The sequence below is a fragment of the Penicillium robsamsonii genome, assembly GCF_028829455.1.
Source record: "Penicillium robsamsonii strain IBT 29466 chromosome Unknown utg000003l_segment0_segment0, whole genome shotgun sequence".
In the NCBI taxonomy this organism is placed as follows: domain Eukaryota; kingdom Fungi; phylum Ascomycota; class Eurotiomycetes; order Eurotiales; family Aspergillaceae; genus Penicillium; species Penicillium robsamsonii.
Window position 1 is genome coordinate 4,456,778 of NW_026643221.1, and position 26,609 is coordinate 4,483,386.

General features: G+C 50.5%; 10 protein-coding genes across 10 annotated transcripts; 5 read left to right on the forward strand and 5 right to left on the reverse strand.

Moving 5' to 3' along the window:
• Positions 1-365: 365 nt before the first annotated feature.
• On the forward strand, positions 366-3,654 carry N7447_006426 (putative mitochondrial translation initiation factor IF-2; the record flags this gene model as incomplete). Its single annotated transcript, XM_057230688.1, has 3 exons — positions 366-800; positions 887-3,351; positions 3,411-3,654. The coding sequence occupies 3 exons, from the start codon at positions 366-368 to the stop codon at positions 3,652-3,654; spliced, it is 3,144 nt and encodes a 1,047-aa protein (XP_057085778.1).
• Positions 3,655-4,327: 673 nt separating this feature from the next.
• N7447_006427 (rhodanese-like domain-containing protein) lies at positions 4,328-5,107 on the reverse strand (the record flags this gene model as incomplete). Its single annotated transcript, XM_057230689.1, has 2 exons — positions 4,328-4,720; positions 4,823-5,107. 2 exons carry the CDS (start codon positions 5,105-5,107, stop codon positions 4,328-4,330), a joined length of 678 nt encoding a protein of 225 aa, XP_057085779.1.
• Positions 5,108-5,957: 850 nt separating this feature from the next.
• Positions 5,958-7,748, reverse strand: erg5 (C-22 sterol desaturase erg5; the record flags this gene model as incomplete). The annotated part of the gene is made up of 4 exons (XM_057230690.1): positions 5,958-5,993; positions 6,047-7,295; positions 7,357-7,507; positions 7,580-7,748. 4 exons carry the CDS (start codon positions 7,746-7,748, stop codon positions 5,958-5,960), a joined length of 1,605 nt encoding a protein of 534 aa, XP_057085780.1.
• Positions 7,749-8,311: 563 nt separating this feature from the next.
• Positions 8,312-10,264, reverse strand: N7447_006429 (signal recognition particle subunit SRP68; the record flags this gene model as incomplete). Its single annotated transcript, XM_057230691.1, has 3 exons — positions 8,312-8,819; positions 8,883-10,013; positions 10,074-10,264. The coding sequence occupies 3 exons, from the start codon at positions 10,262-10,264 to the stop codon at positions 8,312-8,314; spliced, it is 1,830 nt and encodes a 609-aa protein (XP_057085781.1).
• Positions 10,265-10,707: 443 nt separating this feature from the next.
• On the forward strand, positions 10,708-14,697 carry N7447_006430 (putative translation regulator (Cya5); the record flags this gene model as incomplete). The annotated part of the gene is made up of 1 exon (XM_057230692.1): positions 10,708-14,697. The coding sequence occupies one exon, from the start codon at positions 10,708-10,710 to the stop codon at positions 14,695-14,697; it is 3,990 nt and encodes a 1,329-aa protein (XP_057085782.1).
• A 1,169-nt stretch (positions 14,698-15,866) lies between these two features.
• N7447_006431 (MCM DNA helicase complex subunit MCM3) lies at positions 15,867-18,850 on the forward strand (the record flags this gene model as incomplete). The annotated part of the gene is made up of 7 exons (XM_057230693.1): positions 15,867-15,939; positions 15,995-16,013; positions 16,070-16,121; positions 16,174-16,220; positions 16,275-16,380; positions 16,440-16,703; positions 16,757-18,850. 7 exons carry the CDS (start codon positions 15,867-15,869, stop codon positions 18,848-18,850), a joined length of 2,655 nt encoding a protein of 884 aa, XP_057085783.1.
• A 589-nt stretch (positions 18,851-19,439) lies between these two features.
• On the reverse strand, positions 19,440-20,816 carry N7447_006432 (Spo7-like protein; the record flags this gene model as incomplete). The annotated part of the gene is made up of 1 exon (XM_057230694.1): positions 19,440-20,816. The coding sequence occupies one exon, from the start codon at positions 20,814-20,816 to the stop codon at positions 19,440-19,442; it is 1,377 nt and encodes a 458-aa protein (XP_057085784.1).
• Positions 20,817-21,220: 404 nt separating this feature from the next.
• Positions 21,221-23,089, forward strand: N7447_006433 (putative alpha/beta hydrolase; the record flags this gene model as incomplete). Its single annotated transcript, XM_057230695.1, has 2 exons — positions 21,221-21,517; positions 21,578-23,089. 2 exons carry the CDS (start codon positions 21,221-21,223, stop codon positions 23,087-23,089), a joined length of 1,809 nt encoding a protein of 602 aa, XP_057085785.1.
• Positions 23,090-23,419: 330 nt separating this feature from the next.
• On the reverse strand, positions 23,420-24,754 carry N7447_006434 (uncharacterized protein; the record flags this gene model as incomplete). The annotated part of the gene is made up of 1 exon (XM_057230696.1): positions 23,420-24,754. One exon carries the CDS (start codon positions 24,752-24,754, stop codon positions 23,420-23,422), a length of 1,335 nt encoding a protein of 444 aa, XP_057085786.1.
• A 242-nt stretch (positions 24,755-24,996) lies between these two features.
• On the forward strand, positions 24,997-26,178 carry N7447_006435 (TatD family hydrolase; the record flags this gene model as incomplete). Its single annotated transcript, XM_057230697.1, has 1 exon — positions 24,997-26,178. The coding sequence occupies one exon, from the start codon at positions 24,997-24,999 to the stop codon at positions 26,176-26,178; it is 1,182 nt and encodes a 393-aa protein (XP_057085787.1).
• Positions 26,179-26,609: the final 431 nt, after the last annotated feature.

The window sequence follows — 26,609 nt, forward strand, 5'->3', positions numbered from 1 at the left end:
TCTGATACGTTTATATGAAGATATCCTAGAGGAAAGAAAAAAACATTGATATATGGGGGAGTTCAGCTATTTATTTGGTCGTGGCGATTTAGAGCCTATTGTTCCCCACCGTCCATGAATCTTCCCGAAATTCTTTTCTTTCCCACACCCCTCCCTAGGCCCACCTTACAGAGAGCTTTATCTCTCGCCTTTCATTCTGGGGATTGTCCTTTTTTGACTTCTGTCATTCTCTCCCTTTTTAATACGTGTGCGTATTACCACACGTCGCAAATAACCGGTTAACTCCGTTTGTGCGCCCACTACATTTCTCCGGTCACCACTCCAATCGGATCATCACCAAACCCTCCCAAGGGAAATTTATCACAATGGCGCCAAAGAAGAAGGGCAACAAGAGACAGGAGGAGGACTGGGAGGCCGATCTCGGCGAGTCTGCTCCCGTTGTGGCTCCCGTCGAGCAACCCCAAGAAGATGCCAACGAGGAGGCTGCGCCGGTCGGTGGCCTTATGGCTGCTTTGAGGAAAAATAAGGCCAAGAAGGCTAAGAAGGGCAAGATGAATGATTTTGTCGACGGTGAGGACGCCGAGGGTGCCGAGGTCAAGCCTGTCGACGATTTGGCTAGCAAGCAGCCCGAGGAGGGTAACTTCGATGATGACGATGTTTTCGCTGGAAAGAAGACCAAGCCCATCAAGGAGGTGGTCAAGCCTGCGGCTGTAGAGCCCGAGGGCGAGTTCCGAGTAAAGAGCAAAAAGGAGAAGGAGCGTGAGAAGAAGGAGAAGGAGAAGCAGCGCAAAAAGGAGCAGGTAGGTTTATACATTCTTCTTCATGCTGGAAATCCCTGCTTGGTGTCGGAATCATTTACTAATATGTCTCTCTCTCGTCTATGTAGGCTGCCACAAAGAAGAAGCTCACCCCTGCTCAAGAGAAGGCCGAGGCCAAGAAGACGGCCGACGCTGGTACCAAGAATGATGCGGCCGCCGCCGCTTCTGCACCCGCAGAGACTGGTGGCAAGAAGAAGAAGCTTCCTCCCCACCTAGCAGCTCTTCAGAAGCAACAGGAACTTCTTCGACAGCAACGTGAGGAGGAGGAGCGCATTGCAGAGGAAGAACGGGCTGCCGCCGCCAAGCAGAAGCTCCTCGATGAAGAGGAAGAGAAGAAGCGTGCAGAGGCTCGTGAGCGCAAGAAGGAGAAGGAGCGCGAAAAGAAGGAGCAGCTGCGCAAAGAAGGCAAGCTGCTTACCAAGGCTCAACGAGAGGCCAAGGAGCGCAATGAATTGCGCATGCAGCAGATGATTGCCGCCGGTGGCAAGGTTGCTGGCTTAGAGGAGGGTGCCGAGAAGAAGGCGCGCCCTGTATATGAGAACAAGAAGAAGAGAGCTGGCAAGAAGCAGGAGGAGGACCTTGAAGCCGCCGCCGCTCGAGCCCAGGCTCAGCGCGAGGCTGAAGATCGGAAAAAGCAGGCCGAGGAGAAAGCCAAGGCTGAGGCCGCCGCCGCCGCTGCTGCTGCTGCCGCTCCTGCGGAAGAGGACGCCGTCGAAGACTGGGAGCAGGCTGCCGACGATGATGTCAAGGACAGCTGGGATGCTGAATCGGATGAGGAAGAGAAGCCCACTGAGGAAGCACCGGAAGCACCCGCCCAAAAGGATGAGAAGGAAGAGGAATCCGACTCCGACTCCGACGAATCGTCTGATGAAGATTCATCTGACGAAGAGCAGTCCGCCAACCAAAGGGCCATTCAGGCGAGAAAGGCCGAGGCTGCGGAGCGGAGAAAGGCCAAGCACGAGGAGGCTCTGGCTGCTCGTTCAAAGGATGATCTCCGATCCCCGATTTGCTGTATTCTTGGTCACGTCGATACTGGTAAGACCAAGCTGCTTGACAAGATCCGACAGACCAACGTGCAGGAGGGCGAAGCTGGTGGTATTACCCAGCAGATCGGTGCCACTTACTTCCCTGTCGATGCTCTGCGCACAAAGACCCAGGTTGTGAACAAGGATGGCAAGTTTGAGTTCAAGGTCCCCGGTCTGTTGATCATCGATACCCCCGGTCACGAGTCTTTCTCCAACCTGCGATCAAGAGGTTCCTCCCTTTGCAACATTGCTATCCTCGTTGTTGATATCATGCACGGTCTCGAGCCCCAGACTCTCGAGTCTATGCGTTTGCTGCGTGACCGCAAGACTCCTTTCATTGTCGCATTGAACAAGATTGATCGTCTCTACGGCTGGAAGAAGATTGACAACAATGGCTTCGAGGACAGTTTGGCTATGCAGAACAAGGGTGTTCAGAACGAATTCCGCACTCGTCTTGAGGCCACCAAGCTTGCTTTCGCCGAGCAGGGTTTCAACTCCGAGCTGTTCTTCGAGAACAAGTCTCTGTCTCGCAACGTCTCCCTCGTTCCCACCTCCGCCCACACTGGAGAGGGTGTTCCCGACATGCTGAAGCTCCTGACCAGCCTGAGTCAAGAGCGTATGACCAACTCCCTGATGTACTTGTCTGAGGTCGAGTGTACAGTTCTGGAGGTCAAGGTCATTGAGGGTCTCGGTACCACCATTGACGTTATTCTGTCCAACGGTATCCTTCGTGAGGGTGATCGCATCGTAATGTGCGGTCTTAACGGTCCTATTACAACCAACATTCGTGCTCTTCTGACACCAGCACCGCTCAAGGAGCTGCGTCTGAAGTCCCAATACGTTCACAACAAGGAAGTCAAGGCTGCCCTTGGTGTGAAGATTGCTGCCAACGACTTGGAGCACGCTATCGCCGGTTCTCGCATGCTGGTTGTCGGTCCTGACGACGATGAGGAGGATCTTGAGGAGGAGGTCATGAGCGATCTGGAGAATCTGCTGAGCCGTGTCTCAACTGATCAGCGTGGTGTCACTGTCCAGGCTTCCACCCTGGGTTCGCTCGAGGCTCTCCTGGAGTTCCTCAAGGTCTCCAAGATTCCTGTTGCCAATATCTCCATCGGTCCCGTTTACAAGCGTGATGTCATGATGGCCGGTACCATGCTTGAGAAGAATAAGGAATATGCTGTCATGCTGTGCTTCGATGTCAAGGTCGATAAGGACGCAATGGCCTATGCCAACGAGATCGGTGTCAAAATCTTCACCGCCGACATCATTTACCACTTGTTCGATAGCTTCACTGAGCACATGGCTCAGATCACAGAACAGCGCAAGGAGGAGGCTAAACTTCTTGCTATCTTCCCCTGTGTCATCAAGCCCGTTGCTGTCTTCAACAAGACCGACCCCATTGTCATCGGTGTTGATGTCATTGAAGGAAGCCTGCGTCTCCACACTCCTCTGGCTGCGGTCAGGACCAATGCCGCTGGTGTGAGGGAGATTGTCGATATTGGTAGAGTGTAAGTTTTATCCCCTTTCATCTTTTTTTTCCTGGTTTCTAACACAACCGTTTTCGCAGCACATCCATCGAGCGCGATCACAAGGCCGTTCCGGTCTGCAAGAGAGGTCAGCCCTCTGTTGCTGTTAAGGTCGAGGGCCCCAACCAGCCCATGTATGGTCGTCACCTCGAAGAGAAGGACCAGCTGATCTCGCACATCTCGCGTAAGAGTATCGACACCCTCAAGGAGTTCTACCGGGCCGAGGTCTCTATGGAGGAATGGGCACTGGTCAAGAAACTCAAGCCCGTCTTCGACATTCCTTGAATTCAGTCTTAGGGCTTCCTTCCGGTGTGCGATGTCTGCGGATCAAGAATTCTCAGCACCGGACCCATTCCAGACTTGCGATACCTATTCTTGAGCGAACTTAACGATCAAGTGCCAGTGAGTGGCGAGCTTTGTTCTCCGTCGGCCCTCATGGCCTTCGGTTCCATCATAGCCAGTTTTGGGGAAATCAAAATCTACTAAGCTATGACAATTGCTATCGAAATGCGGAAAAGTTATGCTATTTTGATTACGATTTGAACATACAATGAATGACCATGACTTGATGGATGAACAGGGAGAGAAGTCGCCTGTACATGATATAGGAAAAGTAAGGCCTGGTCCATACCAGATCTTTTGTTTCTGTTATAGTGAATTAAATTTATACTATTCAAGTGTTTGCAAGGGGATAGACATCTCGACTATATTTTAATATGTATTTGTCTTTAATGCACAGAGGCAATTTGACCAGTTTTGAAGCTAGGAAGATCAGTCTTTTTTTGGGTGCAGACCAAATCAAACAGTTGCTTGAGAATATCAGAATAGAGCGCATATCTACCCTTCAATATCCTCTCCAGCCTTGTGTAGTATAATACTTTTCTTGCCGCCACCGCACCTTCATCCCCAAAAACAACTATCAAACATTTATCAACGAGCATTACTTCAACATCTCAACTCAAAAATCATCCCCCTCCCACTTCTCAACCTTGCCCCCATTCCTCTCCCAATCCAACCAACTACCCGCATAAACCCCAATATTAGCAGGGTCATATCCAGCCTGCACAGCCATCTGCGCCGCCGTCTTAGCCCGCACACCAGCCTTACAATAGAAGACCATCTGCGCAGGCTCACCCTCGCCATCTGCAGGATCGGGCTTAGGGAACCCGAACCGGGTTTCGAACTCGTCTGGCGTGAGGTACAATGCGTCTGGCTGCGATGCTAGCGGGATGGACACTGCAGTCGGGATTATACCCGTGCCTTGGAGTTCGGCGGGCTCGCGCACGTCGATGAGGATTATGGGCTTGTGGGTTGGGGAGTTGGGAGTTGAAGTTGGGAGGGCGGCATTGATCTGTTGGTTTTGTTAGCTGCGTAACAATGGTAATGGCGTGCTTGTGGTCTTATTGGGATATTATATTCGGATCAAATGAGTAATGAAGGGCTTGGTACATACATCTTCGAATCCCCATTCCTGGAGCTTAACTGGGCTGGCCTCATCGCTGCTCCAGCGCGTCTGCACTTGGCACAGACTCTTGTTTTGGAATGGCTTGGTTTGCAGACTGCATGCTGGTGCCAGATGACGGTTCTGGGGAGAAGTAACCAGTCCTCTTGTCGGTGCGGAGATAGCTCGGTGCAAGGCCGCGGCGGGTGATACCGCACTGCGTGTCTGGATTCTGATTGCGGCGGATGACAGAGCGATACCAGATCGCTGGACCTTGGATGATAATTTTGAGGCCATTGTTTCAATTCTGAATTCGATTGTCCGCGGAGGTGAGTTGGGAGTTATTGCATCTCCGGACGTAACCTCGGAACGAGGGACGGTGATGTCAGTATCTGCTCCTCGTGACCGCCTACTGGTTTAGGGCTTTGCTTCATCATTTGTGGTAATATACAAGCTTTGCTAGGGAGATATTGGGGATTTTGATCGATAGAAATGACTCAATTGGTCCCATTCTAGCAATAAAAACTTGTTTAGGATCTATTATATTTTGATTGACTTTCATAAAAATCTCGTAGACATAGTACAAATATATAGTGGAGTATACATCAAGTAAATCAGATCTTGGGATTTTATGAATTTCACTGAAACTATATGTAAAAGAACGAGCTGGTTCCTCCCTGGTAAAACCAAGAGTAAAAGACAATTAACAAAGGGCTTTAGCCCATTTTTTGGGACACGTGAGAAGATATATGTTTAGATAATTCAAGCCTATGAACAGTTATATAACATGTCATATAAGCAGAAAACGAGAATTAATATTGTTCTAATATGCATGGCTCTAGGAGTAGTCACTCGGAAGAAAAGAAACAAGAAACCCCCAGCGACCCCTCACGGGCAACAGGTAATCATAATCGCAATGGGGGTTTCTTTGCGCAAGGGTATGAAAGGTCTCTCTAAGAGAAACATATGCTAAAGACTTTTCCTGTATTGAGCGTTCATCATGCATCAAAATTGAATGAGAAAGAAAGGTTCAGTGGACCACCCTATCTCCGGGGAAGACATCACGTCAAGGTAACCAAGCCCTCTGTCCAGAAAATTGGGCTAGGCTCCAGCTTCGCTTCGTTGCTTTGTACAAGAAAGGGAGAATTTAAGCGCGAGGGCGGAAGGTAAGAAGGCAGTCATCCTGATATATATTAGTAAATTGATCACTGTAACACAAAATGAGCTTGAACATACCTTGGGGAAAATAGTGGCGAACACCTTGATATCCTCTGACTCGGGGGTAGGGGTGTGCTCCCAGTCCATCACCATACTGGCCTTTCCGATCATGGACATCAGAGAAAGCTGAGCGTAGGTCTGACCCAGGCAGTAGTGGGGACCTGTGCCAAAGACCAGCCAATTCTTGGTCTGTTGCTCGGCGGTACCAGTGATCCAGCGGTCTGGATCGAACGAGTCGGCATTGGGGTAAGCCTCCTCGTCGTGGCATGCGGGCCACACGGAGGGAATGATCATCGAGCCCTTGGCGACGGTGACAGTCTCGCTGATGGGGAAGTCCTTCTTGACCAGGTAGGGAACCATGATGACAGGGGGGCGGTAGCGCAGGGTCTCCTTAACAACGGCGCGTGTGTAGGGCATTTTGTCGAGCATATCCATTGTGGCGGGGAGAGTGCGATCGCCGTTACGAATGTTAAGGTTCTCCTCACGGACCTTGTCCAGGATTTCGGGGCGGTCGGCCATCAACTGGAACAACCAGGTGGAGGCGGCACTGGTGGCATCCTGGGAAGCGAATAGGAAGGTGAAGATAGTCTGGGCAATTTCATAGTCGGAGAATTCACGGAGAACCTGGCTAGGTTTCTCGGAAGAATCAACCTGGATTCCCTTGTCAATCTTCTCGCGGTACGCGGCGGAATCCAGCTGGGCCTTAACCCATGCGTCCATAATACAAGAGATCTCGCCACCGGCAGCCATGCGGGCCTTGGACTTAGCAGCACACTTGGTGAACTCCACAAGCACCATATCGGCAGCCTTCTTGCCATACCAGGTCTTGGTGTAGGGAAGGATGATAGGGAAGTTAACCAACTCGAGGGCAGCAGTGATCAAATAGTAGTCATCGGCAATTTTCTGGACGCCCTCATCACTGATGTAGTAACCGACAAAGGTACGGCAAGACAGCGCACACATGAGCTCGCGGAACTCGGACATCCAGGGGGTCGGGGTGAAGTTGGTGGCGGCGGACTTCTTGAGGAAGTGCTGGTTGTAGGCGTTGAAGACCTCCTCGGAACGGGGGAGGTACATGGCCAGGGCCTGGCGAGTGAACAATCCGTTCAGACCCTTGCGGTAATCCACGTGGGCCTTGCCATCCAAGAAGACCCAGTTGGTCTTGCCGAGAAGCTTGTGTGCGGCATCCACGACACAGGGCTTGACATAGCCAGGCGAATTAAAAATCTTCCGGGACATATCACGACTCGACGCAATCACGACGAACCTTTTGTAAAATAGCGTTAGAACAGACCCTAAGGAATTGAATACATCTGGGAACTTCTCACTTGTGGAAGACCGAAACGCAGCTGAGGTCACCACTGTCCCATTTGGCCTTGTATTCGGTGAATTTGGGGTTGACTGATTGAAGGAATGGACCCATAAAGGGAATCTTGTACATAGGGCCAACAATGGCGCCCTTAAGGTAGTGGTACTTGACTGTAAATAGGGGGTTTGAATTAGTTTCAAGACGCGATTTTCAAGGTCACACATGTCGCATTGGCCACTCACACTGATCATAGATGACAGCAGCGACCAAGAAAGTCAGCAGGCCCTTCCAGATGGTGAAGCCATCCAATATGGTGGCGACGAGACCGGTCGGCGCGAAAAGTTGAGGGGAGACTGTCGCATCCGCCGATGGCGAGACGAAGCTCCCGGTGAGATTGGCCATATTGACCATGTTGGGAGTCCAGGTCAAAGTTCCAAAGCGCAGAATTGAAGAGAAAGTGAATAAGGAGATCAAGGGAAAAAAGCGAGTGGAGAGAGGGGAGAAAGAATTGACTGGGGCTCAGGGGCGGGAACGCCAATTACAGGAGGCCCGGATGCCCAGCATTTATCTCTATCAATGCATAAATATCTGCGTAATTCATATTTCATAGATTCTGTTAGGTTGATTATTTTTTTTTTACTTTTATACGATGAACTTTTGGAATTACTGCTTTAACCTATAATTAATTCGCATGAAAGGGGGTTTTCAGTCATCTCTCTATGGACTTAATATTGGTGCTGTACATATACTCCGAACACACATATCAAAAATAACATTGTATAGCCTTGTAGAGTACAGAGTACGGAATCCTACCTAAAGAGGACAATTACTCAGCACGACGTGACCCGGCTAGGGAATTCCTGAGATATATTGATTGTCGCTGATTGGTCGTCAAGTAAGGGTTCCAAGGTTGTACTTATGCTTACATGTACTTTTGTAGAAAATGGGTATTCGTAGCACATCTATGTAAGGGTTCAACGACCGCCAAAACCAAACCATCCACGACGGCCTTTCGTCTCTTCTTCCACGGGACCTTGGGCCTGTGCTTGTGGCTGAGTTGGAGCCTCCTGTTGCTGACCTTCACGTGGGTAATCAATGTAGTTCCATGCCACATCAAGGAACAAAGGTTTCACGGGAATGGGCTGCATTTTAGGTGGGTACGGCACCAAATTACTGAGGTCCAGTCCGGATCCTGCGAACTGTTGTAGGCGTTCCACCACTGGCCGCTGGCTCGACTGTGATGCTTCTTCAGCAGTCACCTTCTCTAGAGTGACAAGTCCACGATACCGGGCAACCAAATCTCGCAAAGTTGACTGCAAGGTACTTGATTGCACCTGTGAGACGTCGAGCTTTGGGACACCTTCAGCATCTTCTGCTGACCGAGGAGTGGCGGAGGCGGCGAGGTTCAGGGCTTGGGAAAATAGTGCAAGAGCCTCCTTTGACTTCGAAAGCACTCCATGGGATCTTCCTATAGCAAGACATCTAAAGAGTAAAAAAAAAGTGATTAGTCGCGAGAATCAGTGAGGATTGTGGTGAGAACCATACCTGAGAGCACGGAAATAGTGCCGCTTGGCCTCTAGATCCTGCACAAAGTCTGAGTCGGCTGCCACACCTGGAAGTTCGAGAATAAATTCCAAACTCTGAAGTGTCGAATCATACAGGACGACACGCTCACGGAGCTTGTTCAACTTCTTGCCATTTCCTGTGGTGTGCTTGGCAGTTTCCTTTCCACTTGTGGGTTGTTGTTCCTCAAATGACAAACCGTCCCTTTCTCCACACAACACCCGGTTACGGCCGACTCGCCAGCCAACCAAAGTGTAATTAACTGCAGTTCGAGTGATTTGGAGTGCCTGCATTCTCTTATCACTGGGATCAACACCCTCACTAGCCAGGTCATCAATGGCAGATTTCGTAGCATCGACAGCATCCTGACTGGCGATAATCACGTTATCATATGCAGCGGCTTTCTCCTTAGCAGGGGCAGACTTTCCTGCGTCTGCCAGCCAAGTAGTGAGGCGAGCCTCCGCAGCTGAAGCAGCAGCTAACGATTGAGAGATTGAAGCGTCATCCAGTGGGACGGTTCGCGATCTCCAGGTAACAGACTGGGGCAATTCCTGCACTTCTCCTTCTGCAGTTCGTCGAGTACCGGCTGCTTCTTCAGCAAGACAAGAGGGGTCGACCTTCTCAACCTCGGCGCGAATCTCAGAATCCAATGGGAAGAATTCAATGGCCAGCGATGAGGTGGGTTTGGAGCGGGGGAGCTTCATCTGATAAGCTGCGTATCGGAGACTTGGGTCAACAGTTCCCGAGAGCAGGTCCCGAAAAGCATCTTTCTTGATCCTTTGGCCCAAAGCCGTGTAAACCACTCTGGCAAGGGAGTAATCTCGAAGACACTGTTCCCACCTCCGCTTTTCAAGCCACAGAGTACCGGAGATCATTGCCAAATAAGCCCGAGTCTCTAGGATATCCACATCACTCGCCCCAGATAGCGCCTGCTCGTGGAGCAGCGAGACCAGATGCTGCGCATATCCAGTGGCCTTGTTCAGTCGAGAAATAACGTGACGCCGAGCAGCGCCAGAGATGGCCTTTGCGGAAGGATCTGCGGAATGTGTGGACTTCATGTGCATTGCTTGCGCCCAAGCTCGTTCGGAACTAAGAAGCAAAAGGTGTACATATCTGGCTTAGGTTAGAAACCAGTCAAAATAGTAATTATGACTGGAAATGTGGGTAACATACGACACATTGCTTCCAACATTTTCAGCAGTCACAGCTGGCTTGGCAGTATACTTGCGGCCTTTGACAGTGGCCTGACCAAGCTTCTTGCGGAGTTTCTGCAGTTTTCTGGTAGTGTGCGCCCGGTAGGCATTGTAGTCTCCCACAAGGAGAGCCTCCTCTCTCTCTTTGAAGATAAATTCAGTTACCTCCATGATATTTTTCTTTCTTGTTCCTTTATTTGGGGTCCTTGTGATGAGAATGGGAGGGACACGGTTGAAGTGGTGGGCTCACTAAAGGCGGTGAAACCCCGGCAATTTCATGCACCTCCGAATCTTTTACGTTGTTTTCTCCAAGCTCATGGGACCTTGGATTTACCATTGCCTTTTTTTGTTGAAATCAAGGTGCCTGGACTTGATTGGCAATTCACATTGGGGACTTGTGTGAGAGCAATATTGTGTTCCACACGCCGACGAGTCCAGTTTTCCTTCCCTTGGTACGAATGGCACCACCCAGGGACAACTTGCTCAATTGCTTGTCATGCTCAAAAGCAGTTTTCTGACACAAGCATCATCTAGACAGATCTTTTGCGCCGAATACAATACATACCAAGAAATAATAACGGCATCTTGCGGCCTCAAATTACGATCTGGGGGTGATGCTCGAACGTGCAACAGGATCTCTCGAGAACGCGGGACGACGTTTTCTTCGAGATTCCAATGGCATGATCAAAAGCCCACGATGTCTGTCTGGTAATTTCTGGAAGCACAATGGGGCTAGAGCAGATGCTCCTCAGTGGTTTATCGCGCTTTTGCAGGCGTCAGGTCAACGATCGTCCCCCGTTCTTAGCACTCAACACGAAAGCAGAGAGTCAAGCGATGAGATAGGGCCATTGTTCGAATTCTTATACCCTCGGCAAGCTCGAGCTCTGAGAGCTTCGCGTCTGTCTCGCCCCCAAAACAAGACTGGATTCCAGAGGAGATCACACTTGAGCTTTTCAAGGTCTTATGTTTCCATTTCAAGTCTTCGCCAATCAGCATCAGCAGCTTCATCCAACCACGAAAGTGCATCCAAGCTAGCCCAGAAGCCTCTAGATCCGGAATCTTCCGATAAGGACGGGGAAGCGAGCGCATCCCTCCAGGCTTTCCTTCAGAAGGATGGCAGCGAATTTGATAAAGCTTGGGTGCTGTACGTCGCAGCTGGATACCCGTCGAAATTTCAGCCTGCACTGTGTGCTTATATGAGTAAATCGTCCGAAAAAAAGGAACGAATACGAGCATGGGCACTCTTCAACGAAATTGCGCCTGAAGATCGCACCGAAATAGACTTCATGAACATTATAAGATCACAGCTTCTTTCGTTGCCCGCTGAAAAGCCTCTTTTTTTGCACAAAATATGCAAGCAAGCCATTGCCATGCCATTTGCCCAAAATATCATCTCGCTAGGCTTGATGCACATGATGGAAAACAGACAGTGGGCCAAAATTGGCTTACTCTGGAGGGCCCTATTGAGGATCCCTGAAAACGAGCGACCGCCATTGGACTCTTTACTGGATCGAATTGATGAATTTCACTTTCCTGGGAATTCCCTTTCCAGACATCTCCTTGCTTTTAAGATGGCCTTGTCGCACGATCCCAAAGAAACCAATGCTGCAAACATGAATGCAAAGATGGACTTTGCTCGCCATCTGGTTGGGCGTTTTCTTGAGTCTGATCACTTAGTCAAACTCACACCGATCTCAACTATGCTTCCACTGTTGCGCACATACCATTCTTTGGGTCTTTTGAAAGATCAACACTATCTCAGTGTGGTGAGGGCCTTTCTATCTTCAAAGCAACGGTCGGAATTCGTCAAGTGTATTCTTGTTTATCGCCAATTGCGTTTGGATTTTCCGGATGCAAAGGTAGACGCGAAGATGATTCGTGCTATCGCTCAACGCTTGTCGGAATTCGGGATGACCGACAGCATGCCATACTTCTTGGATGAAGAGGCGAGCTTTGATGAAGATAAAAGACCATGCATCACCTCATACAATGACGCAATGGGTGCTTTTTCCAGGATTGGGGATGTACAAACTGTCCAACGCCTGTTTGATAGGTTCCTTGCAGACCATGGCCACCCGAAGAGCGCAAGATCGGTGACTCCCCTCCTTGCCGTCCACGCCCGGCTAGGTGATGTGAACGAAACACGGCGGCAATTCAATCGAATTCCTACGGAGTTTGGTATCCCGCTGAACACAATTTGCTGGAATATACTGCTCCTGGCGTACGCTACAGCCAGGGATTTATCAGGTGCCATGTCAACCTTCTCCGAAATGCGAGAAACCCGTGTGCCTCCCGACTCGTTCACATTTGGCACACTGATGGGGATTTTTGCCAAGCGAGGCGACGTCGAAGCTATTCGTCAATTGCTCAAAGAAGCGCAGACCAGTGGAGTACAAATCACGAGGCCAATGCTTGATGCGGCTGTTGAGGCGTATTGCAAGAATGGGCAATTGGGTTATGCAGAAGAGCTTGTCGAAAGCAGCTGGAACTTAGCGGTGGGAGGGTCTCCCTTACGAATGTGGAATTTTCTTCTAATGCGGTATGCATTCAGGGTATCCAAATATTCCTTCCGACGCGTCCTTGACCGCATGGGACAGCTAGGATTCAAACCAGACGGCATGACTTATGCGGCTGTTATGCTTGCTTATGTGTATGCCATGCAAGTTGATCGTGCGCGAACTACTCTCAAAAAGATGCACAATGCTGGTTTTGAACCCACCGAATACCACTATTCCATTCTCTTGCTTGGATATGTGAAGCATCGGAACCGCGATATGGTGCACATCATCTCTCGCGAGATGCAAGCACGCTTCGGTCGAGTCGGAATGGAGGGGAGCCTGTTAAATCTGAGAATGCAGATTCTAAGAGACGTGGAGAACGCAAAAGATCTTCAAACTCCCGTTGAAGATATCGTCTTGGAGAACGCAGAAAAGACACTTTCTGAATCAATCGCAAATTTCACAGCCAATCCATCGCCAGTCAACACTCGATTGTCCAACACTCTATTATCTACTCCTTCAAAAGGATTTGCTGTTGAGTCTTTCACTGCCACGCACTATCAACGGCTGGTCGAGGCATACGGCTTCCAAGGTGCCGCCGAAAAGGCACTCCAAACTTTCGCTCATTACATGCAAGTCAGACGAACTGCGGGATCATCGGACGGCGATGAATTAGACTCCTTACCGATCGACTTCATCAAAGCCATCATGAATGCCTATCTAGAAACCCACAAGTACGAGAAAGTGGAAGAGTGCTGGAACAGCATTATGGCAGGCATAAGCAAGTACACCGGTACCTCTGACCTTGAAACTTTCTTTTCTGAACGATCGCCGATGTCCACCGTGCCTGCGCCAGCCGAGTCCCCTCTCCCATCGATGCTTTCAATATCCACCACTCAAGCAGAGAAGCCGAAAATAATTCATGCCCAACGCTTCATCTTGGACTATCCACTTTCGCTTTACATGCAGTCTTTGGCTCGCCGAGGAATGTTCGAGAAAATACATCAAGTTGTGGCCGAAGTTCAGGCAGCAGGCTTTGCATTGACTGGTATCAACTGGTCAACTTACGTCAAGATGCTTGCGACATCTGATAATTATCCCGACAATGTGGAGGCATTTCGACTGTTCGAAGAGAAGTTCATTGCACATTTCCCTGGTTGGTCGTGGTTTCTCAAGGGATACGGCGTGAGACCAATCAATGCCCCCGTGACACTCCTCCATCTCGAAGGTCGCTCAGGTATCACCAAACCCCGCAGGATGATGGGAAAATTAGCCCGAAAGCATTGGCGCAAAATCCAACGCGATTACATGCACCCTGATTACCCCACCATGGTGCAACTAGCCAGCGCGCTGCAACGGCTCCGGCAAACAAGTATCATCGAGGGGAATGAGGACCTGGCGAATCTCTACGAAATTGCGCCAAAGACGGTTGATGCCCTTGCCGCGATGCCATACGTGGCTGACAGATATCAGGGTACAATCCTTCGCGGCAAAGAAGCGAAGAGTGATATCTCTCCACGCCCGGCCCATATGTTCTCCACGCCCTCTGGTGCTCTTGGCCCCTTCCTTGGTCCCCACAGAGCAAAAGAACGCAGCTTTGATGACGCGAGTCAGGAGCCTCTCGAGTTGGAAGAACAATACCCCGAGCCTTTCCACAACGGGTCGAGTCTTACTGGCTTGGTCTCCAGTGAACAACTAGGAGACTTGGGTTCTTTGGCGGAGATCCTCCCTCGCGCAGACCGAATTGACCTGGAAACCGTGTTTTACGATCAGTACAATATGACAACAGAGTGGAAGGAAAAAGCGGAGCATTACAAAGAGTTTATCGCTGATGAGCTCAAAGGGGGGAATATCGCGCGTGCCGACGCCTACAAACGACGTTTGCGCAAGTTACAAGATACCGATATCAAGAGGCCAACTCTCGAGCGGCAACTGTTCGACAAGGATAATCGGAAGTACAAATTCAATATTCCAATCCGGTCTCTCTTCAAGCCAATTTCTGGTCTCCAGGTGAAGACTGGTCGGACAGAAAAGGAACGAAACCATGTGCGAAAAAGATTCAGGGGACCCTGGACGCACAAGGAAGAACCGAGCAACGACTCTTGAGCAGCATGCTCCATGTACAGTGATTTTGTAATTTTAGCTTGTACTTATATATCCTGTTTTTTTTTATTTGATTATGTATAATACACCAGTTTTTCCAGCTTACATCGAACAACCTCTGTTATATATATATATGAAAATTCCATCTGGATGGTTTAGGGGTTTTTTTCTTCTTTATATCTTAAGCTATAAGAATAGGGAAAGAGATATTGTAGTGTTCATTTCAAATGTAGAAAAGAGAATAGAGACTTATGAATTCGTCTTTTGAATCTACATGTAGTTAGCATCCATGGATTATTGCACTGTATGTGTACGTTGGACCGATGCAGGCAAATGATAGAATGATGTACTGGGTTGAACATCCGTCACCATATACTAAGTTGAAGATTTAGGCATATGTACGTCCATATGCTGAAGATGGTAAGATAGGTCCAAGTACTGTTAGCCCATCGTATTGGGCATAGAATATTGAAGGAAGCTACGAGAAGTTTACTTCGTGAATAGATATTGAAGTGAATATTGAAAATTTTTCATTGAAAAGCAAAGTATCAAAACGAACAGCCCACACACAGCATCCCATACCATCAACCAGAATGGAGGAGGACCTTTCAGACCTCCTCGACACCCACCAGGGCCGACCGACCGAAGTCAGACGCCGAGACCAGGTCAAGATCATCACCACTCCCTGGACCGAAACACAGACACTGCGGACAGCACGCGTGACAGTCGAGGCGGGAGTAAAAAGGTTTCACTTTAGGGCATCGAGGACATGTAGTCATCAGCAAGGGTGGAGATTCTGTGGCTCTTTTAAAGAGTTTAGAAAGGGGACGTCTACTCTAAAGTGATTCTTTGAACTGTTGGAGAAAAAAAGTCAGTGGAAAAGTTCAAAATGACCAAGTCCAGTGTTGAAGGCCGAGAAGGCTTCCAGACTGTTGGGGGGAGGAGAACGCACGTAGAGTCGCTTGAAGAAGAAGAAAAGGATCGGGGAAATGGCTGCTTATATAGCCCAGGAAAAAATTATTCGCTGACTCAGCACGGCACATGATACCCGTGGGACGCGCCTTCCTCGCGTGAACTCCCAAAGTTACACGCGTTCCACTTTAGCAAATCGGGAAATTCCAATCAGACCTCGACTCCCCTCCTTCCCACCACACTATATTGCATCACACATCATGGACGGTTTACAACTACGCGATGAGGCCGCGCAGGATCGCGTGCGTGCCGCAACTGAATTTCTTGATCCAAGTAAGTTCATTAGGTTTTTGTGGTGTTCTTTGGGCTAATAAAGTTATTTTTTCAGATGATGCACGGGCACGCAGGTTCGTCGACATTGAAGATCAATATGCTATAATATACATCTAATGGACTGGAACAGTTATCGAGCGGATATTGTGGTTATGCTAAACAAGGGTGCGCGACGGTTAACGGTGCGTGGATCGAAATTCCCTTCCAGGAGGTGTTGCTGATAATTTTGGACAGGTCAGCATCGATGAAATCAGAGCACACAACCGGGAGCTTGCCAATGGGTAAATTACATCTGTATACCAAGTGGAAATGGGCTCATTGACTAATGGATGTAGGCTGCTCTCTTCGCCGTTCGATTATTCACAAGCCTTTGACGCAGCTTTGAAGGCGGTCGTCAAAACCCTACCCAGCCGACCACTTAAAGAAACTTCGGACGAAGCGGTGTGTATTTGGTCCTCGGCGATTTTTAGCAGACATTGCATGTCTAACAATATCAACAGAACTACTACTGCGCTTATGTTGGCGCATTCGGAGAATTCTCTTGCAACCCCCGCACATTGAGCTCGCAACAACTGAACCACATGGTCTCACTCGAGGGTATCGTCACAAAATGCTCTCTGGTACGCCCCAAGGTCGTCCAGAGCGTTCACTACGTCGAGAGGAAGGATCGGTTTGTTGCCAGAAAGTATCGTGATCAAACTATGGGTGCCAGTGGGGCAACCAGTTTGAATGTTTACCCCCAAGAGGACGAGGAAAAGAACCCAGTGAGTCTAAACCGGACAATCTTACTTCACTATTCGAGACTAATGATTTCTAGCTTATCACCGAGTACGGTTACTCAACATATCTCGACCACCAGTCGATTTCTATCCAAGAAATGCCCGAACGTGCCCCGGCAGGACAATTGCCCCGAAGTGTCGATGTCATTTTGGACGACGATCTTGTCGACACCGCCAAGCCTGGTGACAGAATCCAGCTGGTGGGTATCTACCGTACCCTCGGTAACGGAGGCAGTGGCTCATCGACGTTCCGCACCGTCGTCATGGCAAACAATATTATTCAATTGTCTTCGAAGAGCGGTGGAGGTATTGCGGAGGCTGTGCTTACGGATACCGATATTCGAAACATCAATCAGATTGCCAAGAAGAGAAATGTGTTTGACTTGTTGTCCAAGTCTCTGGCTCCCAGTATCCACGGACATGACTACATCAAAAAAGCCATCCTCCTGATGCTTCTTGGTGGAATGGAGAAGAACTTGGATAACGGAACCCATCTTCGTGGTGATATCAACATCCTTATGGTTGGTGATCCCTCGACTGCGAAGTCCCAGCTTCTTCGTTTCGTGTTGAATACTGCCCCACTGGCAATCGCCACTACCGGTCGAGGTTCGTCTGGTGTCGGTTTGACTGCTGCTGTTACATCCGACAAAGAAACCGGCGAACGTCGACTAGAGGCTGGTGCTATGGTCCTCGGTGACCGTGGTGTGGTGTGTATTGATGAGTTCGACAAGATGAGTGATGTCGATCGTGTTGCCATTCACGAAGTTATGGAACAGCAGACCGTTACAATCGCAAAAGCTGGCATCCACACAAGCTTGAACGCTCGTTGCAGTGTCCTTGCAGCAGCCAACCCCGTTTATGGCCAATATGATCCCCACAAGGACCCGCATAAGAACATTGCTCTCCCCGACTCCTTGCTTTCTCGTTTCGATTTGCTATTTGTCGTGACCGATGATATTGAAGACGCCCATGACCGAATAATCTCAGAGCATGTTCTACGCATGCACCGTTACCGCCAACCTGGCACCGAGGAGGGTGCACCCGTTCGGGAACAACTCAATCAAACATTGGGCGTGGGAAGCGAGGACCGTCAAGATACCAACGCGCCAAGTGAGGTTTTCGAGAAGTTCAATGTTATGCTCCACGGTGGCATGGTTGACGCTGCCAATACTGGCCGCCGCCGTGGCAAGCATGTGGAAATCATTAGTATTCCCTTCATCAAGAAGTATATCCAATATGCTAAGAGGCGAATCATGCCCGTCTTGACCAAGGGTGCTGCCGATCACGTTATCGCCGCATACTCCGCTCTGCGAAACGATGAAATCACCGGCAACAAGCGTCGCACATCGCCCATCACCCCTCGTACTCTCGAGACACTGATTCGTTTGTCCACTGCACACGCCAAGGCTCGTCTGTCTAACCGAGTAGACGAGAAGGATGCTAAACATGCCGAGGCCATCCTGCGCTTCGCCATGTTCAAGGAAGTGGTCGAGGACGAGCGCCGGAAGAGACGCAAGGTGACCACTTTCGACGATTCCTCCTCCGACGATGACGATGACAGCGATGCCGAACTCGACGACAACTCCGATGATGACACCACCGCCCGCGGTACATCAACCGCCACACCAGGTAGACGCACCGGCACAGCACGCACCCGCAGTACCGGTACCACAACGCAGTCTAGTGTTCCAGTTCCAGACGAGGACGAAGGCCCAGACAACCTATACACAGCCAGCCCTCGCGCTCAACGCTTACGTTCGAGCCAGGCAGGCCGCACCCAAACCCAAACCGACTCTCAGATGTCAATGGCATCTTCACAGCCAGCCTCGCAGCTCATCGAGTCTCAGACAGACTCGCAGTCCACTTCCCAAGACGTCCCCATCACCCCTGCCCGCATGACAATCTTCCGGCAGACTCTGGGCCCACTCATGGGCAAGACCGTGTTCAATGACAGCGATACAAGCAAGATTGATGACTTGATCAATGCTGTTAATACTGCTATCCGGGAGTCGCCCAAGCTTGGCGCTTCACATGTCTTCTCCCGCCCAGAGACTATCCAGGCCTTGCGCGTCATGAACGATGATAATATTCTGATGTACCTCGAGGATGAAGAAGACGTGTACCGGGTCTAATCTATCTGGGTTATGTGGCACTGTCCAAACTTCTCTCTTCCATGTGGAAAACACCCAGAGGAGAGAATGCAGGACTTGCCTGTCTCCAGTTTTACGAGCATGCTTTCTTGTCATTGCATTGGGATTGATATCATCGCATGTTTTTTTTTGTGCTTGGCGTATGGAGTGGGTTTGTGAGGAAATATTAGTGAACTCAATACGAGAAATATGAATGAATACTCTATCCTTGACTTAATCAAAACCTGAATGGTAGTTTTATGGTTAGCTTACTTGTAATTGTAATGCCACGTCATGTGATCCGATGAGCAGACGTTCGTTTATTTGACACTGTAGAGATACAGTAGAATGCGAAATCACCAAAGGAATCAAATGCAACACAGCCGCATACATGGGCGAGGCACTCGGGCTTATCTATAGAACCAACGACACCGCACTCTAAGGGATATGCATACACAGCCAATGCATGTTTCCAGCAGCGTTCTGAGCAACAAGTGTCTGGCAAATATGAGAGGCAGAAAAGAAAAATAGGGTATAGAGACATGAACAGCATAAGCATGAACGACATTTCGTGCTAAGGTGCGGTGCAGTATTACAATTCCGGAACAGAGTTCGGTATAGCCTCCTCTTTATCTTTCTCAACCATACCCGTAGGCATCACAAAGTCGTCAGACGAGAACGACGGGGTCCGTACACCCTCTCTGATTTGCGCCTGCGTAAGAGGCGATAGACCCCGCCTCAGCGTCGAGCCCTTCCGCTTCCGCTGCTGCGGACTCGCCTCCTGTCCAGAGGCGGTGCTCCCGCGGCGGGGCCGGCTGGAAGTGGAAGAGCGGGACGGAGGACGGTCTTCAAGGCTGATGTCGACCGGGGTGGTGCTGCGGGATGAGGTGCGGGAATGGGACTCGGAGCGGGTATTTCGGCGGGAGGAGGGGCCGCGCTCGTGGTTGATTTTCGTGATGGAGGGGTGGTGACTGTGGCCTATGCGGTGTTTGAGTTCCGAATCGAGTGGGCGATGCAGGGTTCCTGCGACGAGGCGGCGGCGTTGCGAGGCGCGCCAGCCGAGCCCCAGTCGGCCGAGCCAGCTTCCTTCGGTTTGGGCGAGGTGGTGTTCGCGCTCGCGCAATTTGAGGCGTAGCTGGGCGCGGCGCTCGTTCTCTTTTTCCCAGAAATCTGTACGGTAATCGTCCCAGTTCTCGCGGAATTCGGGGGAGAAGGACTTGGGCAGCAGGAGGAGACGGATGTAGTCGCCTCCTGGGCTGAGGTCTTCTTCTATCAAGCCGGACTCGTTGTCACCGCTGTTGTAGTACTGTTGATAGTGCTGCCGACCACCACCAGCGCGTTTATCTGAGGGGCTCCGCTCCACAAAATGGTAGTTTCCATTAGGGGAGGGTAGGAATGGGACGGAGAATGGGAACAGGAATGAGACATAAGACAGTAGCTCCTGCCAGAAGGGACCGCGGATGACAATAATTTTAGTGTTCATCACGCGTAGGCCACGATTGGAGACAGCGAGCCAGCGCCGAGGCCATCTGATTCCTCGTTCCCATTGCCCTGTACCCCAGACGAGGAGCGCGGTAACCACCCCGCCGAGCAGAGCTACTTTCTCCGCCATCTCCACTACCCAGTAGACAGAGCCGCCGACACCACGGCCATCTTCACGCGGACGAAGGAAAAGGGCATATGCAAAATGAGTAAGCCAAGCGGCTAGTAGAAGTAGGAAGAATGTGTTCTGGCGGCGACGCTCGCGTAGGGCCAGATACTGGGCTCGCAGCGAGGTTTCGAGTATTAGGAGGTTCAGGTAGATCTGGGGCGGGGAGGAGGGCAGGTTTGCCAGCGGGTCTGGGGTCGATGGACGTTGTGGAGAGGAATCTGAAGGATGAGCTTGAGAGGAGTTCAATGGCTCTGGGGTTGAGGCGCGAGCACCCGGTGTTGGGGCACCCTTGACCACCTGGTCTAAAGGTGAGGCCATAGTAGAAGAGAGTCCCAAGAGAATGGTCAATATGAAAAACTCAGCAAAAGTCAAATCAAAACTGGCCGATCCGGCCTAGAGCGAGTCATCGCATGTGAAGGAGGAGAGAGGAAGGCGGGAAGTTGAAAGGAAGCGAAGTTGGATCGACGTTAGCCAGCCCACTTGACTTGACATCCTTTTTTTCTCTACGGTTCTGTTATTGACAGTCCATTGCTCTTAGAGGATTTCAATATTTCTTCTTTTCATTCTCTTCTATCGGATATTACCTCTTCTGTCCGGATTTGCGCATATGCCAGACTACCGGGGTTAAGCGGAGTGACCGTTTTGTCTCCGGTTTCCCTTCTTATACGCTTATGAGCGCCACATTCAACTTTTGCCAACAACAATTTATCTTTCCAACTTGTATGCGAACCGCAGCCGTACCTTTGCGACTTGCCTCTCCCTTTTCAGCCCCTAAATACCAGACATATCGCTCAAGTGTCTTCGCCACCCTCCCTCGGGAGCACCGCCAACGACTGTCCTCAATGGCGTCAGAATCACTCAACTCGTCCCAAGAGGACATGCATGGGCGTCGCCACAGCACAGTTAGAAATAATACTGAGAGGATCCCGAGAACTCCATATGCGGCTCATGCTGCTGCTGGCGCAGCAGCGGCGCGCGCATTTTTCCCGTTGGGATACCGAGAAGGCTTCAATCAATGGGTAAGCTACAATCGTATAGCCCCAATTGTCGCATATCCGCTGATGATTTGCTTTATATAGTGGGCTCGTATACCTGCAGCCGCTGCTGAACATAAAGTCCTCTCTTACCTGCCTTACTTGCATCACCAGCCCCCCACCCACCTCCAAACTGGAAACACCGCAGAGCTCCCCGGTGGGACTACCCCTACAAGTCTCGAGAGTGCAGACCCTAATCAGCTGGGTGAGGTCACCACCAACTCCCTCGATGACCCTTATGGCCCTCGCCGATGGCGCTCCAGCATGGTAGAACTGAGCGGGCAAGACCGCGCGCTCAATGAGTTCTCGGTGGAGAGGGTCGGCGAGGAAGCAAATCAACATTTGGTCATGCTACACGGCTACGGCGCCGGACTTGGATTCTTCTATAAAAACTTCGAACCACTGAGTCGGTTGAAAGGCTGGCAACTCCATGCCTTGGACATGTTAGGCATGGGCCGCAGCACTCGGCCTTCATTCAAAATCAAGGCAAAGGAAAGAGAAGAAGCCATCAGGGAAGCTGAGGCTTGGTTTGTAGATGCCTTGGAAGAATGGCGCATCAAACGGAAGATTGATCGCTTTACCTTGCTTGGACACAGTCTCGGCGGGTACATGGCGGTTGCCTATGCGCTCAAATACCCCGGTCATCTGAACAAGCTTATCCTGGCGTCTCCAGTTGGCATCCCAGAGGACCCATATGCTGTCACCGCAGATGTGGCTGAGCCTCCAGCATCAACAATGGCCAACGAGCTTACTCAAGACCAGCAAGATATCACTTCATCTACTACCATTCCGGAGACGGTACCAAAAACAACCGACGGTAGCTTTATCACTGGGAGACAACCACCCCAGCCTGGTGCAGCCGCCACACCTCCACGACGGAATATCCCTAAATGGTTATCGTATCTGTGGGACGCCAATATCTCCCCCTTCAGTCTGGTGCGATGGGCTGGTCCTTTAGGCCCACGTCTCGTGTCTGGATGGACTTCTCGTCGATTCTCCCACCTACCAGCCGAGGAAGCTAAGGCACTCCACGACTATTCATACTCGATCTTCAGTCTTCGCGGTAGCGGCGAGTACGCGCTAGCATACATTCTTGCCCCTGGTGCTTTCGCTCGCAGTCCTCTCATCCACCGTGTACACGGCCTCGGAAGACAAATAATACAAAACACAAATGCCCTCCCTCATCCAGTTGCCGCCGCCACCTCTCCATCAACAAGCTCCGAGAATACACCCGCCTCCACAGCTGCTCCTTCATCTGAATCTTCCGCACCCGCTCGGCGCGAGAAGGGTCTTCCCGTGGTATTTATGTATGGTGATCACGACTGGATGGATGTCTCGGGTGGACATGCTGCTGCTGCTAGACTGGAAGAAGAAAAGCGCAAGGTTCTAGAAAAGGCCACCCTAGAGGAGCAGCGTACCGACGAAGGTTCCTCTAAGGTGGTCGTTGTGAAGCAGGCTGGCCACCATTTGTATCTCGATGGATGGGAGGAATTCAACAATATTGTGCTCAACGAGATGGAAGAGGTCAGCCAGAGGGAGAGAAGTCGTCAGTCATGATGTGGATGATGGCGATGTCTTCTTTTCCTTTGTCGTGAATAATGTTCTATCAAATCTAGAGCTGGAGTGTGATATCAGACGCTCATCCCTCGTTCATTGTGGCTTTTTTTTCTTTTTTTTTGCCCCTTGTGTCTGTGTGTCTCTCTCCATCTTTTCCGTGACTACAATTATGTACGGTACATATTGACTAGATAAACTTGAACAGAATCAATGGCACTTGCCATGAATACTCCAGTCGGAGAAACAGCTTTAATGACACTTTTTATTATCATTTATGCTCCTCGCGCCTCCGAACCCCAAGAAGAAAAGAAGAAAGAGAACACCCTTTCTTCATCCAGCTCGATCTCCGGCAGCTAGCCCCCTCGAATTCGGTCCAGAGATACTTTGTCTCCGATGTCTAGGGCTAGTGGGATAATGCGCCATCAAGCGCGCTAGCCCCACCGATGAAGCATCACACTCTTCAGTCGACAGACCAACCCCAGGGGTATTATAACTACTAGCACTAGGGCTAACTCTTCCAGAGAGAATTTGGCTACCAGAGGACCCAGGCCGTCTCAAAGAAAAGTATCCACCCCCACCTCCGTTAGCAAAGCTCCCGCCACTACCATTGCTCCCGAAGCTGTGACCCACCCCATCCCCAGAGCTGGAGAGATAGGAGCTTGTGAATGGTGCACGGCTAGCAGGGAAAGTGCACGGGAGAGCTCGTGACTGGGAGTTCGAGTTCGAATCCAGTCGCCCATATGGCTGCGGCGTCATGAACGGGGCCGTGAGTCGTGCCGTTGACGACAACATCGGTTGGCCGTACTCCCTCGAATGAACAGCGGCATTATCAGGCCTGGCTGACAGCGCCAGGAAGAGCCCTGTGCCTGTGCGCCGGTCAGAGGTCGTTAGCGAGGAAGTCGTGAGCGAGCGGTGGTGATGTCTTGACCCGTCTTTTTGCTTCTCGGGATAGATGCCCTGTGGGCCCGCCGCTTGCTGCGTGGGGCTGTTTATGGTGCTCCCGGAGTGAACACTTGTGCATAGCGTGATGAGATGTGAGGGGAGCTCGAGACGGTTATTTAGAGAAAGCCAGGCTCGCTCATCTGCGTCGATGTCTGCGTCTGGGTCGACGTCGCCGATGCTATGTGTCGAAGAGGACGAGGTTGAGCTTGTGGCTTTCTCGTGTGGAGTATGTGAGCTGCGTGTTTTGGATGCCCCGTACGAGCGCCATCCACCCACTCCTTCGAAGTCTCGTCTTTCGTCGCCGCTTATTGGCAGGCCGTAGACGGGGATAGGCAGGTTGTGGGCCTCGATCATGCTCCGTGCATAAAAGTTCCTTTTGCGGCTTACTGGGTCGTCCAGACTAATACCCGCGGCCCAGGAAGTGAAAAGGTCATTTGTCTTTCGCGGATGTATCGTTGTTTGGCTGGAGTTTCTTCTTGATCTACCAGCAGCTGGAGTTGTAGGTTCTGAGGCCGCGAATGTCAATAATGACGAGGTAGGTGAGGTTGGCACAGAGAAGAAATGCACGACCAATCCGTATACTACCCCAACATAGACTACTATTAGTCTGACTACCAGTGCGAAAATCGCAGCTGAGATTGTAACCCATGCTGAGAGAATAAGTGGGATAGAGATGAGGCCCAGAACAGGCAGCGCGAGCAACGTTGATAGCGAGGACCACATTGAGGAGTCAATCTATATCCCCAAGAAGGGAAGAAAGGGCCAGAGATTCATGATCATAAGACTTTCGGCGTCTTAAAATGCAGTTGCAGCATGCAAAACAACAAATTGCGGAGAAAGCATGTGATGGATGCCCCAGGCAGCACAAACGCCATTTACATCACTTCGGGAACTTCCTGTATATCAAAAACCATGAATCTAGCTAGCCCTGTTCTATTCTGATTTTTATTAAATATTCCCCAAACATGCCAGAGGACGAGCCCTTCCCTTGGGATATTGGCGTCTACGATGCCCACTGCCACCCCACCGACACCTTGGCCTCAGTGGCCGACATCCCACAGATGAAAGCGACGACATTGACAATCATGGCCACTCGTGGGGAAGACCAAGAGCTAGTACAACAAACAGCCGTATCACTCTCAGCCAAAACAAGCCAATCAACAACAGACCGCGTAGTCCCGTGCTTCGGCTGGCACCCGTGGTTCTCGCACCAGATCCTGGACGACACTACACAACCAACAGCAGCACAAACCCCAGCCGAGCACAAGTCTGCCCACTACGCCACTGTCCTAACACCATCTCCGGCCGATGAACAGCCATTTATTGATTTACTTCCTGTTCCCAAGCCCCTCTCAGAACTAATATCTGAAACTCGGAACCGACTCCAACAGTTTCCGAATGCACTAGTCGGCGAAGTCGGCTTGGACAGGTCATTCCGACTCCCGAGCCCATGGACTGGAACCGACAGCGACAACAGAGATGACCAGCTTACCCCCGGCTCACGTGAGGGTCGGAGTCTCTCAAAGTACCGCGTCAAACCGGAACACCAACGCACCGTGCTAAAAGCGCAGCTACAGCTAGCAGGAGAAATGAACCGTGCGGTCTCACTGCATAGCGTTCAAGCACACGGCGGGGTTTTCGAGGTGCTTAAGGAGCTCTGGGCAGGACATGAACGGGTTGTGCTATCGCGACGGAAGAGGGATAAACAGCGGGATGCAGAAGGCGCCGTGTCTGACGACGAAAACGATGATCAAGATGAGACGCCGGACGGATCTCAGTCCACTAAAATATCCAACCCCAGTAGGAAATCGTATCGGCCGTTCCCACCTCGCATCTGCATGCACTCTTATACCGGTTCGGTTGAGCCCATTCGCCAGTTCTTGCACCGGTCGAATCCGTCGGATGTTTATTTCTCCTTCTCGAAACCTATCAATTTCTCCGGTGCGGCCGAAAAGAAGGTTGGCGATGTTATCAAGGCCTTGCCTGAGGACCGCATTCTTATTGAAAGTGATCTTCACGTTGCAGGTGCGCAGATGGATGAGATGCTGGAAGATGTGGCCCGACAGATTTGTCAGCTACGTGGATGGGAATTGCGACAAGGTGTCCAGGTGCTTGCGGATAATTGGCGGCGGTTCGTGTTTGGCTAGGTATTATGTTTCGTTTCTCTATTCCTGCATGGGTGAGTCTTGGTTCGATTTCTGATTTCTTGCAGTATTCTTAAGCCGTGCAATTAGCGAAGACGTATATATGACGCGATTTGGAACACTCTCGTACGTATTATACCCATGGATGTTGCCTGGCTTATTGATGCGAGATACAAAAAGATCCCAACTGATTTCATCTGATATCACTATTTGCAATTATATGACATGGTATATCTCTATCATTGTATGTGATCATTTGTGACATGGTATCGTAGGCTAGGCCTGTAGGTGTATGTGATCTGACATGGTCTCTAAAATGTATCGTGTATCTGCGTGCCCTGGCATGGCTCGTCTCGTCGTCAAGGTAGAAAAGGTATGTGGAGAGCAGGCGATGGAAAAGATGACAGCTCTATACAGTCATCAACCAGAGGTAG